At 32.4% G+C, this 19,171-nt stretch overlaps 1 protein-coding gene across 8 annotated transcripts in view; it reads right to left on the bottom strand.

Annotated features, from left to right (window-relative positions):
- Window positions 1-19,137, bottom strand: part of nSyb (neuronal Synaptobrevin) — a 28,534-nt gene extending 9,397 nt beyond the window's left edge. Inside the window, exons 1-6 of one of the 8 annotated variants that reach the window (XM_075308404.1) lie at window positions 18,997-19,137; window positions 17,734-18,441; window positions 8,414-8,485; window positions 8,081-8,231; window positions 5,171-5,329; window positions 5,053-5,104 (exon numbers count right to left, since the gene is read on the bottom strand). In XM_075308404.1, the coding sequence (XP_075164519.1) occupies window positions 5,053-5,104; window positions 5,171-5,329; window positions 8,081-8,231; window positions 8,414-8,442 (391 nt within the window). In that variant the 5' untranslated portion in view covers window positions 8,443-8,485; window positions 17,734-18,441; window positions 18,997-19,137. Of the gene's footprint in view, window positions 1-5,052; window positions 5,105-5,170; window positions 5,330-8,080; window positions 8,232-8,413; window positions 8,486-17,313; window positions 17,612-17,733; window positions 18,445-18,919; window positions 18,938-18,996 lie in introns of those variants that run through there. The other 7 variants (XM_075308405.1, XM_075308406.1, XM_075308408.1 and 4 more) reach the window with 7 other exon arrangements.
- Window positions 19,138-19,171: the final 34 nt, after the last annotated feature.

Raw genomic sequence — 19,171 nt, 5'->3', positions numbered from 1 at the left:
CGTGGTGAAATTCTGAGTCGATCTGACGCAGAAGCGATGAATTTAACATGGGCTTGTCATAGGACGGAAGTCCTCCATTTCAACAGCCGTTGCACTGAATTTGCATCACTTCTTTAGGTGTGCTCCGAATTCAATATTTTGGATGTAAATTAAAAAATTCTGTAATATTTTGTCAAATAAACAATTTTTTTAATTTTTTATAATTTTTAATGGATTCTAACGCTTCTCGGAAACGTTTGACCTCAAATATTTTCAAAAATTCACAATTTTTTCAAATTGGATTTAGCATTTTTTTCGACAAAATTTAAATAATTTGTACCATTTTATGAATTCTTACTCTGTTTTTAAAATACTTGAAACAAAAAAAGTTAAAATTACCCATTAAAAGTATGAAAAAACCAAGTTATAAAAAATTGAATTAAAATTACTTCCTGGGTAGTTAAAATAAAGAACATCATTGGGAGTGCATCTTCTGGAAGTGCTTTTAAAGTTGTGCCTTTGGAAGAACTTCCAAATTTTTTTGCTGGGTACTTGTTTGTTTTGAATTCAGCAGATTAAAATACATAAGCATATCATCAAATGTACATGAAAACAAGTATAGTCGGCCAGGCCGAATTTTATGTACCTTCCATCATGGATTGCGTAAGAAACTTCTACGAAAGACTGTCATCCACAATCGAATTACTTGGGTTGTGGTAATGCTTACCGACTTAAGGTATCTTAAAACTTTTTAACATCGTCTTCTAAATTGTAAGTTAGTAAATACGTGGTATATGTTAAACAAAAAAGGTATATATAGGTAAGTCTAGATAGCCAGAATTGAAATATGGCGGTCGCTTTATATGGGGGCTATATATAATTATGAACCGATATGGACCATTTTTTTGTGTGATTGGGGATCGATTTATATGAGTGCTATATATAACTATAGACCGATATGGACCTAGTTAGACATGGTTGTTAACGGCCATATACTAGCAAAATGTACCAAATTTCAACTGACTCGGATGAAATTTGATCCTCCAAGAGGCTCCAAAAACATATCTTGGGATCGGTTTATATTGGAGCTATATATAATTATGGACTGATATGGACCAATACCTGCATGGTTGTTAGAGACCATAACTAACACCACGTACTAAATTTCAATCATATCGGATGAATTTTGCTTCTCCAAAAGGCACCGGAGGTCAAATCTGGGGATGGGTTTATATGGGGGCTATATATAATTATAGACCGATATGGACCAATTCCTGCATGGTTGTTAGAGACCATATACTAACATCACGTACCCAATTTCAACCGAATCGGATGAAATATGCTTCTCTTAGAGGATCCGCAAGCCAAATCTGGGGGTCCGTTTATATGGGGCCTATACGTAAAAGTGGACCGATATGGCCCATTTGCAATACCATCCGACCTACATCAATAACAACTACTTGTGCCAAGTCAATAGCTTGTTTCGTTCGGAAGTTAGCGTGATTTCAACAGACCGACGGACGGACGGACATGCTTAGATCGACTCAGAATTTCACCACAACCGAAAATGTATATGCTTTATGGGGTCTTAGAGCAATATTTCGATGTGTTACAAACGGAATGACAAAGTTAATATACCCCCAATCCTATGGTGGAGGGTATAAAAATGTTATTTTGTAAACTAGTGTAATTATATTTTACCAACCGAATTCAAGAAATACCAAACAGTTTTTTACAGACAGCAATATGCACAGATAGACGTCCACTTGTAGGTGGTATGAAGCCAACCAATCATACAGGAAAGCATCAAGAAGTATGGTCTTATTTCCAATACCTCTTATTTTCTTACTCAGAAAATAGGTACCATAATATTTTTTGGTGATGTTTTCAGCACAACAGCTTTCAGTTTTCTTATTGGTATGGTGTACTTAAAAAATCTTTCGGGTTTAAATTTCTTCGTTGATTTCTACTAAACAATAGGAAATGTGATTATATGAAGTCTAACATTCCAAGTGCCAAGAAAAGTCAAAAAATCATTGCGGTAGTTAGTTCATTTATCAAAACGCATTAACAATATTTGCAACAAATTGATAACTTTGGGATCCATTTTTGATCAATTTTATCCAAAGTATAAGGTAAAATTGCCACATATACTTAGATTTTATCTAATTTTAGTTAACAAGTTTTCTGGTTATGTTGGAATTTTTTGAAAAAAAAATGAGAAATATGGAAAAAATAGAGTAGAGAACCAAAAAATGTGTATCTCAGGGGTTTGTACACTTTTCTGTTTATTAAAACTTGTCGTAAAGAAAAGTTTGATACATCTATTTTCTCCTACTTCCTAAGACCCATAATATTTTTTTGTGACATTTAAAACCCAATTTAACAGGTCAGATTTTTCTTATTATTTTGGGTGGAATTGAAAAAAAAAAATCGAATATAAATTTGGTAGAGAATTTCTTATAATAAAAAAAACAGAAAATATGATTATATGCAGACTAGCACGTAAAGAGTCAATAAAAGTTAACAAATTATTTCATTACATTATTCATTAATCAAAACGAATTAAGAAATTATAACCTAATATTTGCAACAATTGATTACCCTGGAATCCCATTTTTTATAAAAAGAATCTGGCCATATGCCTTATATACTTGTATTTTATGGTATTTTTGGCATTCTTTGATAAACAAATTTTGAGATCGCAAATTTCTTAAGATAACAACATTCTGCTTATGTTGGGAGTTTTTCAGAAAAAGTGAGAAATGTTGTATGAATGAGAAGAGAACCCCAAAAACAAAATTGTAACTCAGGATTTTCTACCTAACATAATCTAAGCCCAATGTGATAGATTTAATTTTTGTTATTAATTTGGGTGTAATTAAAAAATTCTTACTGTTGATTTCTAATACAAAATAGGAAATGTGATTCTATTCACCCTAACACTTAAAGAGCGGGGAGCCACCGTGGTGCAATGGTTAGCATGCCCGCCTTGCATACACAAGTTCGTGGGTTCGATTCCTGCTACGACCGAACACCAAAAAGTTTTTCAGCGGTGGATTATCCCACCTCAGTAATGCTGGTGACATTTCTGAGGGTTTCAAAACTTCTCTAAGTGGTTTCACTGCAAGGTGGAACGCCGTTCGGACTCGGCTATAAAAAGGAGGTCCCTTGTCATTGAGCTTAACATGGAATCGGGCAGCACTCAGTGATAAGAGAGATGTTCACCACTGTGGTATCACAATGGACTGAATAGTCTAAGTGAGCCTGATACATCGGGCTGCCACATAACCTAACCTAACCTAACCTATCCTAACACTTAAAGAGCTAAGACAAGTTAAAAATCATTGCTGTAGTTAATTTATTTACCAAAACGCATTAAAAAATATGCCCCAAATATTTAGAATAATTGATTACTTTGGGATCCCATTTTTCATCAAAAGAATCTGGTCATATTGCCATATATACTTGTACTTTATTGAATTTTCGGCAAGCATTGATAACACTAGTTTACAAAATAAAATGTTTTTGATGTACATTTGATGTATTTTGATCTGCTGAATTCGAAAATGAAGGTTAAACATTTTTTTATGGAACAGTTTTTGAGATATCCTGTTATTATTAGTTGTTCAGCCTTTTTCACTAAACAAGTTATATCTCGAGCTAGAAATGTCCGATTATATCGTTATTGGTACTTGATAAGTTAAGTGGTTCAAAATATATCGATGAAAATAAGGCAAATTTTCAATCGTGTTTTAGATCTTTACTTTCGTAAAGATGAAACATTAACGTAAGAAATAATACCAACTAGAAGATAATTTACCTAAAATGGCAAAGTTATAAGCAAAAAGTGAATAAATCTGATGCCAAATCATACAAATATGAGCCACTCACCCACACAAGAACGCATTTTTGAGTGGGTAGTGGCTCATATTTGTATGATTTGGCATCGGTCACCTTTCATCAGTCACTTCTCATCAAGTGTATATTTTCAGTGCAAACTAGTGTAATCAAATCTGAGATAACTGAGATAATTCTGCTTATGTTCGAATTTTTTTCCTCACAAAAATTGAGAAATATTGTATGAACTAGATGGTAAACAATGAAGCTGTTTCTTTATTCATGACAAATACCAAAACATACTAAAATCTGTGCATTAGCAAACGTCTAGTTATGGAAACCTACGCCTTCTAAGAGTAATAAGTGATGTTTAATATTAATATTAAGTATACAATACGGTGTACACAAGAAACGATCACCCTGTTGTATGATTATTATTATTTAATAGAAGTAATTATACGATACAGTGCACACAATATTGAATATAAGTGATATGACAATTGATGTGTATTGATTTTTAAACTAATATATAGTTTTACACATCTTTGGGCTTAACCAAATCTTTATATTTATTCTTTTTTTTTGTCACAACATGTGAGAAAGTAAAAATAAGTGTGATCTAAGAGAAAACAATGTTTATGAAAAATTAATAAACAATGAAAGTCTTATGGGGAAATAAGAAATCCGTAAATGTCGTTAAATGTTTCCTGATAAATACTGCAACATACAAAAGTTTGTAACACAAGCTTAATTTAATCTCGGTGCTCAAAAACTAAAACTCTGACCAATAGGGGTTTGATTGATCCAGGGTGTTCTTACGTTAACATGATAATTAACTTAAAGTTTTAATTTAAAAAATCTTTGGAATGACTAGAATAAAAACTGAATTATTAATGTAATTCCCATTCTAAAGAAAGTATATAATTTTTGTACAATAGTATGAATAGCAAACTAAATACAAAAGATAAGGTAATGTAATATAAACATATATGCAAATAATATCAAATTTATATGTGCCATGATACACTAGAGTGGCTCCAATGATATACTATGCATTTTATGAAAAATATAAAATATGTTTTTGTGCACTATTTACGTGCACAAAATACGTGAAACATGCTTTAAATGTTGGTTTTAAGTTTTTTTGTTCATCTCTTCTGCTCTTATGATGCGATTTCTTTTGCCCTATAATCGATGATAGTTGATGTTCTTTTCTATATACACGTAACTTACTTGCAATAATGCCAACAATAACGAGTCCAATAATGCCCATAATAATCATCATCTGTAAATATTTGAATATTTATATTTTGTTTTCTATTCATAACGTTGTCACGCTAATATTTTTTACCTTCAAATTTTGCAACCAGAATTTTCGTTTCAATTTACCAGCCTGTTGCTCGAATTGTGATGCACCCTGTTGTAGAGCATCGGCACGATCATCCAATTCGGAAAGCTTTTGATCTCTTTCAAGTACTTTCTCTACATTCGTTCGCATAATGTCAACAACCTAGAAGGAAAATATGTTTAAGTTTTTTAAATACTTCATATGAACATTTTAGGACAAATTTATTTAAAATAAATGTATTATAAAATTAATTGAAATAATTAATTGAAAATGTATTATAAAATTAATTGAAATATTGAGTCTTTGGATTAAAAATAAAAGAACTTCAAATACAGGTTAACTTTAAAGAACCCGCATCTTTGGTTCTGAATCAATACCAAAGTTCTTAAGGGAAGTTCAAAATCATTGGATCCAAGTAAGTCTTTTTTCGAAGGGGTATAAATGTGGTTTTTAACCTAACTTTTACTTTATACCTAACTTTTACTTTATAGAAATTTTCATATATTCACATTTACCGCAAATATGTGATAAGGACACGAAACTTTGAAATTTACATCCCTACGTAGTACATATTCGAAGTAAGACAAAAAGTAGAAAAATCTTTAAATTAACTGAGAAATTGAATGTTTGAGTTAATGATAAAAAATATTCATATATATCATTCAGTTTGTAACATATCGAAATATTGGCCTAGGTCTGGCGAAATCCTGAGTCGATCTAGCGATGCCCGTCCGTCCGTCTGTGGAAATAACGCTAGCCTCCGAACGAAACAAGCTATCGACTTTAGTTGTTATTGATGTAGGTCAGAAGGTACTGCAAATGGGTCATTCGGACCACTGTTACGTATAGCCTCATATAAACCGACCTCTTACGGAGCCTCTTGGAAGAGTATATTACATGTGATCTGATTGAAATGTGGTACATGATGTTAGTGCAAAAATGTGTCCATATCGGCAAATAATTACACTAGTTTACACTGAAAATGTACATTTGATGAGAGGTGACTTTTCTTATGTATTTTGGTCTGCTGAATTAAAAAAAATGTTAAAAAAAATTTTATGGAACAGTTTTTGAGATATCCAGTTATTTTTAGTTTCGCTCTTTTTCACTAAACAAATTATATCCCGATTATATCGCTGTTGGTACTTAAATGAAAGGTATTGAGATGACGAATAAAAAATTCTTTTCAATTGTTTGTACTTTTTCCTCATGTAACATAAAGCATGTGTTTTTTTTTTTTTTTTGAAAATTTGCCTTTTTGCATCGATATTTTTTGAACCACTTAACTTATCACAGATCCCATTACATGCGATTATTCGTCATTTGAATACCTTTCATTTAGGTATCGAGAACGATATAATCGGACATTTCTAACTCGAGATATAATTTGTTTAGTGAAAAAAGAGCGGAAAAGTAAAAAATAACGGGATATCTCAAAAACTGTTCCATAAAAAAAAATTATTTTTTTTTCGAATTCAGCAGATCAAAATACATAAGAAAAGTCGCATCTCATCAAATGTACATGAAAAAAATTTATTTTGTAAACTAGTGTTATATATAGCCCCCATATAAACCGATCCCGATGTTTGCCTTACGGAGCCTACTGGAAGAGCAAAACCATATGAAGGAACAAATTTCAATGATCTGGTTGAAATTTGGCCCTCTAATTATCATGCTAAAATTGGTTCATATCGTTTCATAATTATTTATAGACCATCAATAACTAAAGGGGCTTATATAGGTATTTATTCTGCCTTTTCTTTATCTAACATAGATTCAATATGGACATGCAATGTAGAAGACAATATGAAGAAGGTTTAATAAACCTTGCCATCGGTAATTCGATGTCATCGATTGTCATCGGTCTTTAGAAGAACTTTGCATGCAATCCATGGTGAAGGGCACATAAGATTCGGTCTGGTCGAACTTTCAGCCGTATTTACTTCTTGCTTATATTTTCATATCATATTTGAAATGCCAACAAATAAAAAAATCCGGCGAATTATATCTAACCGGAATGCACTCTCAATATGATTCGTTCTAAAACAAAACAAAAAATCACGTGTTCATCAGTTTGATTCTTTGAAATTGCTAATTTACATAAAATGATCCAACATCGGATACAACCCATTTCGACTGACTAAATTTTTTCTCCAACTGGAACAAAATGGTAGCACTGATATTGAGATGATTTGGTCAACTAAAGGATAAATAAAATAATTAAATCACTATCAAACCCATAATATATTATAGATTTTAATAGTATAAAATAGCAAAAACTTTTCTTCCTTGAACATATGGTCTTGATTAAAAATGGAATTATTTGGAGGCAATCATAAAGCCTTACTTCAAACATATATGCCCTTAAAAGTAGAATTGAAATTTAATGAAAATAACAAAAAAAAAAAACTATGAATGTTTTATTACTTGCAATAAACATGTGAAAGATAAAGTTTATTGCCCATATACAAAATAATTTATTAACAGTTTATCGATAGAATTTTCTTATTTGTATATGGGGGTATGACTTTAATATTGAGTGCATTCTATGTCCTATGCCAATATTTTTCTGTGTGGATGCAAATACTGAATCAAAGAATCAAACTGATGAACACGTGATTTTTTGTTTTGTTTTAGAACGAATCATATTGAGAGTGCATTCCAGTTAGATATAATTCGTCGGAATTTTTTTATGTTGGCATTTCAAATATGATATCAAAATATAAACAAGAAGTAAATACGGCTGAAAGTTCGACCATATCGACCGAATCTTATGTGCCCTTCACCATGGATTGCATGCAAAGTTGTCTTCTCTACGATATTTATGTCCCAAAAAGGATACATGTCACATAAAAATTTGATAAATTTTAAAACAAAATTTGATTTTTTATATCCGACTGTTGGATTACTTACTTCATCGACCTGCGCCTGGGTTTGTTGTAATCGCTTTTGTGCCGCAATTTGTTGAGGATTGCGTGGTCCTCCAACAATCTCGCCATCACCACCCTCACCGGCTGGTGCACCCTCGGCTGGTGGAGCATCTCCTGCTGGTGCTGGATCCGCCCTGTATATACAAAATAAAGTGCATTACGATACAAATAACAGACAACATATACTGAGTTCAATATGTTTGTTTTAAGCCTAATGATGATGTTTAAAATTGTTTTAGTGAGTTTTTAGCCGTTCTACCAATGTTTACAACTTGTAATAGGCTAAAATTGATTAATTTATTAAAAATGCACTTACTCCTCTTTTTTCTTATCTTTCTTGCCCATTTTTTAAGTGTATATGTTTGGAGTGAATATTAATCTTCTTTATCTGTGCTCGTGTAGTATTAAAACAAAAATTAAATAAATAAATGTTGTCGCTAAAAAAATTTATATTGATGTTGGTCGAATGTTGATGGATACTAATAATGAGAATTTAAATGAGTATTATTACTATTATAAAGTTATTCGTGTACTATTGCACTATAAATCGTAATAATGATACTGATAGTGTTCGTTCAAAAAACTGCACCAGCATCTGAAAGTGTTTGCCGAGTGAAATCCTCGTCATATTGGCATATCAAATAGCTGAAGATCTGAAAATACCCCACGATCTTGAACCAAAGCAAAAACTTTTGATTTGAAAGAGCACATTATAATAGTTTCTGCTCTTCAACGAATGTGGTGAATTGAGAATAATTTCCTATTTGACCAATTCTCAATCGCCCAATGTGACGGTGTTTACTTAACTGAGAGCGATTTTTTACTACTTGCATCACACAAAAAAAATATCATCAAAATGTTTCCAATAAAAATTTTAATTGAATTCTATAAAATTTTCAATAAAAAATTTAATTGGTTCAACAAATTTTGTAATTGAAACAAAAATCAATCACAGAAATTAATAGTATCAATTAAATTTTTAATTGGATCAATTAACTTTTGAGTTGATTTTGGTTATTGATACTATCATTTCTGTGATTGAAGAAATTTCAATTAAAAATTATTTTCGGGTTTCCACGCTAAATTGAAAAAAAATGGCCCTATATAGTGGAGAAAAACTTCCCTTTCTGTGAAGTCTCATACCTCCTTCTATTTAGGCACAATCCTTGTGAGCTTCTCTATCACTTCCTGAGGGTCTACGAAAAATGGATCCACTGGTACATGTCGGAGGTCGAGGAATAGTCTAAATATTGGACAAAAGAAGAGCCATCGGCCGGAAAGATGTGATCCACATGTACTATTTTCAGAGACAGACCTGGGCCGACTCTACGTTCAATTGAAAAAATAACGCCCCTTTCCTGAACACTCACACCTCTACTTTTTAAGCGCAATCCTTGTGAGATTTACTATCACTTCGTGAGGAGATCAAGGACTGCACCCGGTGTTCGTGTTCCGAAAACAACAAGTCATCCGCTGGAGAGGTGTGATCCACATGTCCTACTTGCATATACATGGCTGGAGCGATTCGACGTTTAATTGATCCATGTTAGGTCGTGAAAATCGACTTAACATGGATCGACTGGTACATATCGGAGATCAAGGAATAGTCTAAACATTGGACTACATCCGGTGTAGGCACTGCGAAAAAGAAGAACCATCGACTGGAAAAGTGAGCTCTAAATGTAATATTTGGTGAAGAAAAACGTCCCTCTCCATAAATACCTGCACCTCCCGGATAGGGTAAGATTGACTTCTTCGATCAATCAACCAAAACTTAAAGAATCTTTTATCACAGAAATATTTTGTTCGATGGACGACTTTTTACCTTACGTGAAAATATTAAATAAATCGAAACAATAAGTTAAAAAAGTCGATTTGGAAGTTGCGTTCTACGATCAGATATCGAGAAATAAGGTTCAATATTTTTACTAAATAAAGTCTCCCTAAGTTCCCTGTCAAAAAGTAGAAGTTGACATTTTGATTTTTTCATTTGATTTTTTTTTTTGTCAAATCGACTTCTTATATCATCAACTTATCAAAATCTACAAGTAGTTCTCAAAACTTAAACTTAAATTTAGATTATCTGCTTTCCTTTCTTTAAAATTAAAGAAAATTCATCGGCCGGAAAGATGTGATCCACGTGTTTATTATAGTTGATAATTACACTGAAAAAAAAGCATACTCGGTTCCAAAGATTTTGTCTTTACTTTAAAAAATTTGGTATTGATTCCGAGCCAAAGAAGCGGAGAATACAAGTAAGGATACTTTTAAGACACAATGCTCTTTTAAATTTAGGTTTTGTGTACTTGCTTCTAGGAAGAAAATTTTAATTTTTCGCTTTCTCAGCTTTTTTTCTTCATATACTATCAAAGTCCTTTAAAAACGAATTAACGGCAACTTTATTTTCCAAATTAGGACTCGACTTCCAGTAGAAATTATGCTATGTTTGAAGTAAAAAACTTCTTTAAAATAAAGTTTTGAAAAACATGTCCTATATTTGAACGATTTTTTGCTTTGTAGTCAAGATGCAAAAGGACAACAAATTTAAAGACAATTTCATTAAATTTAAAGAATTTTTCTGAATTATTAAAGTCAAGTTGACCTTAGCCTATAAATTTTTTCTTTCATGTTAGGATACACATTTTTAAGTCAAATCACTTAATTATAATGACAATACGACTTCATTGAAAAGTTTATCGGCTTTTGGACAAGGAAAATAACTCTATTTTAGAGAAATGCGTCTTCTATGCTAAGCAAAATTTGTATTCGTATTTTAAAGACATGAAATCTTTGAAAGTACACAAAACCCAAATTTAAAAGAGAATTTTGTCTTAAAAGTATCCTTACTTGTATTCTCCGCTTCTTTAGCTCGGAATCAATACCAAAATTTTTAAAGTAAAGACAAAATCTTTGGAAACGGGCATGCTTTTTTCAGTGTTGTTATAACTCAATAAGTCGAAAAGGTGGATCCATGACTGAAATTGCTATAATCTCAAATTTTTACTCATACAATTTTTGAAAGTGAGAGGTCTTTTTCCAAAATGTTAAAAAGTCGAAAAGTGAATAGCTTAATAAACTTAATTTTTTTTGCGAAGTTATCATTTCCCATATCATATAGTGTTTGTAATCATATTTCTTCGGCGTTGTATGAAATAGCGTATTACGTTATACAAATATGGTATGATACCATTTACTAAGAGAGGTCACGAATAAAAATACCCAGAAAATATTGCAATGTAAAACTGTAAATATCTTCTATTTTTTCTTAGTGGTTTTGCAAATGTGTATCAATGTGTGAGTATATTTAACATTTTTGGAATAAAGATTTAAATTTTTGGATTTAAAGAAGCATTTCATTACATTTAATAAATTGTGAAATTGATACTTCCATGTCTCATATACAGACTCCTACATACATACGCTTATATGCAAATGGGTGTGTGTGAAAGATGTTGTGCATAAAAGTGATGTCAAATACTGCATAGTATATAAAGTGAAACAGTGTCCGGCCAACTTATTAGAGCTCATACCCGGTATCAACCTCCAACGAATATTTCATATCCACAGGCACAAAAAACCATCATTATACCCTGCGCCACACTGTGGAACAGGGTATTATAAGTTAGTGCATATGTTTGCAACACCCAGAAGGAGACGAGATAGACACAGGGTGTCTTTGACAATAATGCTCAGGGTGGGTCCCTGAGTCGATCTAGCCATGACCGTCCGTCCGTCTGTCTGTGAACACATTTTTGTGATCAAAGTCTAGGTCGCAAAGTCTAGAACCCTATAGGTTTTGGTAGAAATCGGTTCAGATTTAGATATAGCTCCTATATATATCTTTCACCCGATATGGACTTATATGGCCCCAGAAGCCAGAGTTTTACCCTAATTTGCTTAAGTTTTTGCACAAGAAGAATAATTAGTACTAAAGTGTAAAGTGTGCCAAATTTTATTGAAATCGGTTCAGATTTAGATATGGCTCCCACATATATCTTTCGCCCGATATGGACTAATATGGCCCCAGAAGCCAGAGTTTTAGCCCAATTTGGTTAGTCCGATTTACGTGAAATTTTGCACAGGGAGAAGAATTAAAATACTAAGTATGCATGCCAAATTTGGTTGAAATCGGTTCAAATTTCTATATAGCTTCACTATATATATGCTTTTCCGATTTGGGCAAAAATTACCAAAATACCCACATTTTCCTTATAAAATCGCCACTGCTAAGACGAAAACTTGTAAAAGTGACTCAAATTTCCCTTTATTTCTAATACATATCTATCGACAGATAAATCATAAATACACTTTTGCGAAGTTGCCTCAAAATTGGTTCAGATTAAAATATTTCCCATATTTGTTTACTAACATAGTGTACCATCCCAGCCGACTTAAATTTTAAGTCTATATGTTAGATTATAAATTTTGTTCAGATGGAGTCAGATTTGTATGTATTTGGGACAAAAACCTTTATATATAGCACCCAACACATTTGACGGATTTGATATAGTATCGAAAATGTGGATTTACAAAGTGGTGCAGGGTATAATATAGTCGGCCCCGGTCGACTTAAGACTGTTTTGTTTTTTTGTATGTATTTGTTTCTTTATTTTTCAATATTTTTAATTTTGCGTATCAGTCGATTATTAGCCGCTACTTAGAATGAATGGAGGATACGGAAAAACTGTTGTGATATTTTGTTTATTTGTATGTGGTTTGAACGTGATCCCAGCAAAAAAAAAGAACTTCCAAAAAAGTAGTTGGGGATCCACAATCTGTGATCCGGAAGTAGTTCAAACTTGGATCATCTCCAATGAATTTTACATGGGCTTGTCTTAGGAAGGAAGTACTCCCTTTTTAGATCCTTTGCATTGCTTTAGAAGTTGTGCCCTGGAAGTTCATTTGAATGAAAAAATTTAAAAAGCGAAAAAAGGTCAATTCAAATGTTTGTGATATGATCGTAATACGACAGCAAGGAATAACATTTTTTTCTCGAAACGTTCTTTATTAGTGTGAACGAAAAAATAAGAAACGCAGATTCAAATCTCACCAGCTGCAATTTTTTGTATCAAATATTTTTCTAAAAAAATATTTTTTTATGTTATACATCGTTTTTATTTTTTATTTTTTGCATATATTTTCGTATAAATATATTTTCTCCATTAAAAATAGACAAAAAAAAATTAAAAATTCTCGTAATTTGCAAAACCTTCCCAAAAAGAACTTCCATGGAAGAGAAAAAGTCAAACGGCACAGGTTCATATCCCAGCGGGGTTGAAATTAATTTTTTAATTAATATTTCTTTTACCTTTTTATTAATTTTCTATTTTTTTGTGAAATTTAATTGTCCAAAATTTGCACTTAAAATAGCCTAATTGCGTACTTTCTAATACTTGTCCCAAAGGAATGAATCGGAAGTAGAAAAAAATCATTGGGGGATCCCAAGATGCGCTTTAGAAGAAATGTTTGTGGACTTGTCCAAAAGGACTGCATCGGAAGTTGAAAAAACTCGATGGGGGATTCTTGGAAGCACTTTAAAAGAAATGTTTGTGGAACAACTTCCATTTTTTTTTTGCTGGTATTTTATGTGAAAATAAGAGAAGCGAAATGTTTTTGTTTGCTCTTAATTTTTTCTAAATTTTATGGTTAAATAAGGCCGCTATCCATATTTTCGAGAAAAAAAACTCACATGTTGCTCACACCATAATTTATGTTCGACGATATAATCGGCACTGTAGATATTTTATGCGATGTTTTGTTATGTGACTAAGAATTAATTTTACTTTATTTGCTAAAATTACTTTATTTGGTAATTATTTTGGCTATTTTTTGTTAGGCTTTTGGAATAAACGAAAAACATGTATTAATGATCAGGAAGTATCGGGTACGCGAACGGAGCTATTATACGTACGAATAAGAGTATAGTGCGAACGGTGTACATATAATATTCGGCGGATGTAAATCCTAATAAACACTCCAACTGGGCCAGACAGTTAATAAATGTTTATATTTAATTATATCAAACTCAGATTCAATTTTTCTAAAATCGATTGGTTGGATTGCCTTTGAAGAAAATAGGACTTAAAATGCAAGATGTGTTTTGAAAAAAATAAGACAAAAAAGACGACTCATAAAGTCGACTTTTAGCGTCGCAACATTCGACTTGTTGATGATCAAAATCATATAATAGTTAAAGCGAAATGTAATCAAATTCACAATATTATGTTTGTCAAACAAGAAATGATAGCTTCATAATATTTGTTTTATTAATATCCGAAAACATTTGCGCAGGGGTTAATTTAGAAATAAAGTTCGAAACGAACTTCATGTGCAATATTGTAGTTGCACTATATTTGGCTGGACAGTCACAAACACCTATTGTTGGCCAGCTCAAACACCTCATAGAGAACAGTATTCGTTTGTATCATAGTATCATTGTGGTATCACAATGGGCTGAATAGTCTAAGTGAGCCTGATACATCGGGCTGCCACCTAACCTAACCTATCATAGTCGTTATTATGATATTTATAGCGTTGATAAATGCCATATTTGTGATCCAACAGATGCAATAGCATCTAAAGTGATTCGAATTCCACGTTATCCATGCCGTAGTGATAATCGAGCGTGTAAAGTTCTGAAAATATATTCTTAAAAACCTTCTAAAAGACAGACAAAGCGAACAAGTACTAGTAAAAGCAAAAGGTGGTCATATCGAACAAAAGTGAATGGGTTCTGAATACTTCCACACATTTTTGTCATTTGAATATAATAAGGATTTTCACACAAAAAATGCTTCTTTGTTATACTTCTTCTGGGGGTTTAAACCATGCATCAAAGTTCACACTAGAGGTGTGCACGTGAGAAATATTTTACTCATGCTCTCGCACATTGACGACGGCACAATCCTACTCACGCACGATATTTTAAATATTTTAAAAACTAACACTCACGATTAGAACTATCGTGACTCACGAGAAATCCCGTAACTCACGAATAATTTTATGAGTAATTTACATGAGTGGCCTGACGAAAAACATGAAAATGATTAAAATCGAGAGAGTTATTAAACTCTTAACAATATAGGTGTCACTGATATTCTAAATGAGTTACATGCGTAAGCGTTTAATGTTATTGGGAGGGATTATTTTCGTGAGCCCATTTTTCCGAAATTCATTACTCACGCACACTCACGAAAATATTATTTTCGTGACGTGCACACCTCTAGTTCACACACGGACCGAAAAACATGTTTGGACATATTTACAGCAGCCTTTCAATGCTTTTTTAGAGCATACAATTGTCACACCATGTATTTTTTCCTTGCGAAAAGTTATTTCTGACAGAAAAAAAACTATGGTGGCAATAAGCATTTAAACGGTCCTCAAATACGACAAACTAGTTCTATTATTTAAATAGTACAGTTAGAGACCACTATGGGGTCGGGGAAATCATGCACCTATTTTTCGTGACAATTATTATTTTTACCTTTATCAGCGAAATATTTCTATCGTTAACGTATTGATATATACAGTTAAGGAATATATTTCCGAAATAATTTTCCTTTTTTCGCCGACGAACAAAATGTATTTATTTTTATTACGCCAATTTTTAGTATTCATAGTTCATATGGCTCCAATCATATTATTTTATTCTTCGACTACACCCAGAGAAGGAATATGATCACCTCAAACATTTTTCAAGAGAATAATGTTAGCAGCATTTTTGTTGCAAACATTTTGTTTCCTCACCAAACATAAATATGCTTGCCGAAATAAGATACATATTTTCCGAGAAAATGACATGGTTGTGACAAAATTGTTACATGTTCGTCGTCCAAAAATAACATTTTGCTTATGTATGATCGTAACGAGCATTTTTTTCTCTGAATGCGAGAATTATGGGCACTCACTAGAGGTGTGCACGTGACACGAAATTGTCGTGAATCATACGTGAGTCGTGAGTCACGCTGATGGCAAGGCGTGAGTGTGCGTGATTATCAAACCAAAAGTCGTGCGTGAGTCTCGAAAATAATTTCTTCATGAGTGTACGTGAGTAACGAAATTCGGAAAAATACGCTCACGAAAAAATCCCGCCCACGGACATAAAACGCTTACGAAATGAATTCATTTACAATTTTAGTGACACCTGGGATGTTAAGATTTTAATCATGCTCATGTTTTCAAGCACGTCTCTAAGGTATTAAATTAGTCATAATTTTTTCGTGAGTCACGACATTTTTCGTGAGTCACGGTATTTTTTGTGAGTCACGACATTTCGTGCGTGAGTACAATTTTTCTTTTCGTGAGTGTGCGTGTGTACAAATTTTCTTTTCGTGAGTGTGCGTGAGTCCTACAAAACAATATCGTGCGTGAGTAAGATTTTTCCGTCGTGAGTGTGCGTGAGTAAAATATTACTCACGTGCACACCTCTAGCACTCACCATAGAGAGTTTAATATTTTTATAGAAAATACGTTAAATTCTACAATGTTCAAATGGTAACAAATATTTTCTAGTGGGGCTATGGAACTTTACTACTTCTATTTTCATCTTATTGGAGAAATTAATCACAATAAATAATTATCCTGAATAGAAGAATTTTCGCTTTATCAAAAATTCATCCAGCATTACTTGCGATACTTTCACAGATGAGATGTTCTTGATGGAAAACCAGTGCAACGATGTTCTGGATAGTCCATACAAATGTTGCATTCACTACTACAAGAAGATAATATTGTCGGCCTTAATCGATTTTAGTATTTCTATGTTATCAAATCGCTGGCGTCATAATTTCTTGGCATGCTTCTGTATTGCAAGATTCATATATAATATTTTTCAATTTTATCGTCATTTATTTTCTTATATATTATTCTATAGAGTTTTTAATATCGTATTTGTATTTGTATTTTTTTTAATATTGAGACAAACTGGAAAAAGTCTCGGCAGACTGTATCGGGAAGTTTTTGTCGCCAGATGAATCATGAGAAAAAATGGCACACAATTTATGTCGAAAATAACATGACCTTAAATCGATTTCCCTGAATTCACACACAAATACACATACGCATATGGTCTATACAAGGCGGTCCAAATGAATTTGCAATATTACATATAGGAAAGCAATTAAAAATATATATATTGTCCCAATTTGAAACAATATTGTTTAATACGTTTGTGTTTATTTGCATGTTAGAGGTAATTTATTATATTGTGCTTACGCTTGTTCTGGATTTTCTTCTGGTTTCTCAGCGTTTTCTTTATTTTCCATATTTTATCGACTATATGCAGTCCTCTTGTTTTACACGACTACCAATTCAATGAATTGTTTAATTAATACGATTATATTTGCACTTGAACAAAATACAAAAACGAAAGTTAAGTGAAACGTAGAGCACGAATGTCTTTTTAGCTCACCACTTCACTCAATCACAAATGAATGGAAATGGACAATGTGCTTTCTCGGTTCATCGAAGAACTGGCCAAAAGAGGTAATAGGTAGTGGCTGGCTACCGCAAAACAAACGAATAAACGAACTCGTATGAAGAAGAGCTTAGAGGCGAGATATGTGATGGAATGGGACATTATGATGATGATGAAGAATAATAGGATGGAAAACAAAAATCGATTTTTTTACTTACATTTCTTTGGTGTACTATCCGTGAGAAACAATAGATAGGGGTTTGTTTTGTTTTTGTTGTGGATGGTAAACTGCTGCTGTTTACGCCGTTGGGGCTCTTACGGTGCTAAGCGAGTGCGTGTATGAATGTTTGTTACAGTTATTGATGCTACAACTGTTTGTTGTTTGTGTTGTTTGAGAGGGGTCGTTTTGACGGTTTTCACACCAATTTAATGTATGCCAGTGTTTGTATTTGTTATAACCAACTACCAATGATGACTACAACGTTGAGAGTATTTTTAATACTCTCTCGCTCTCTGGTTCACGTATTTGAAAGATGGGAGGGTAGGTTTTTGTAAATATGACGGTGGTTGCAAATCTCCTTAAATGAGAGTAACTTTCGTTGTAGTAGTTGTTGTTTTCAATCAATAGGGGAGACTTTCACCCTCACACACCCACTCGGCAATTGACTAACTTCTTATATGTATCCCTTCTACTCGTCGTATTTGAAGCTTATGTTAGTTAGTTTGTACATTGAATGAAATCAACTATTTTAACATATGGCTTGGTTTTCAAAGGAAAGGGACTAAACGTTTCTCCCCAGGCACAAGAGAGACTCGTTCTTATGAAATTGCGTGGAAGATAAAACGTAAAAGCTTTCTGATTTCGTTTTTCTTTGCTGGCTCTTTTTGTGAGTGTACTCGTCTTGCAAGTTTTTTATACTGCAACACTGCTGAAAGGAAAAAATTTTCATGGGTTAAAGAAAAAAACTAATGGCATTTTTATGTAATTTGTTCGCCCATGGAAATATCAAATAGAAATTTTTCCATTATTTCATATGTCCATATTAAGATTTCACTTTAAAGTTTAGATTTACATAAGATTTTTCTGTTAAATACATTTTTTTATATTATATATGATATTTAAGCTTTATATATATTTTTCTTTTAAATTTGCATATCCATATATTCGTGTCTAATTGAGGTTATTTTTTCACTGAAATTCATTTAAAACGTCATAAAAGTAATTAAGTTTCGTATATTGGGAAATATTAAACTATATTCGATTATCTCCCCCAAGAATTTTCCACAAATTTTCTTTCGATATGCTTCCAAATTTTTTCCCTTCATCCAATTATATATGCACAGGAATTTTTTCATAAATTTATTATTTTTTTCCTTCAATTTATTTCATTTGCATTTCATTACATTGGCTCTTCTTTTTTTTCAAATATTTTTTTTTCAAATTTTTTAACTATTTTATCATTTTTGAAATTTTTTCTTACAAGAGCTCTGCTCAATTTGTCGCGCAACTTTTTGGGGTTTTTGACTTCCTTAACGTTTACAGTAAAAATGTTGAACTGTTTAAGGTTTTCCACCATTCGTTTGGTGAAAGCTCTAACAGTGGCAGAGCTCCCCCATACAAGTAACCGTTATACATAAGTATTTCTCATGTCATGA

Source organism: Haematobia irritans, chromosome 4, assembly GCF_050003625.1.
Source record: "Haematobia irritans isolate KBUSLIRL chromosome 4, ASM5000362v1, whole genome shotgun sequence".
Classification (NCBI taxonomy): Eukaryota; Metazoa; Arthropoda; class Insecta; order Diptera; family Muscidae; genus Haematobia; species Haematobia irritans.
The sequence above is the reverse complement of the archived record's forward strand: the minus strand, read 5'-3'. Positions and strand labels throughout refer to the sequence as shown.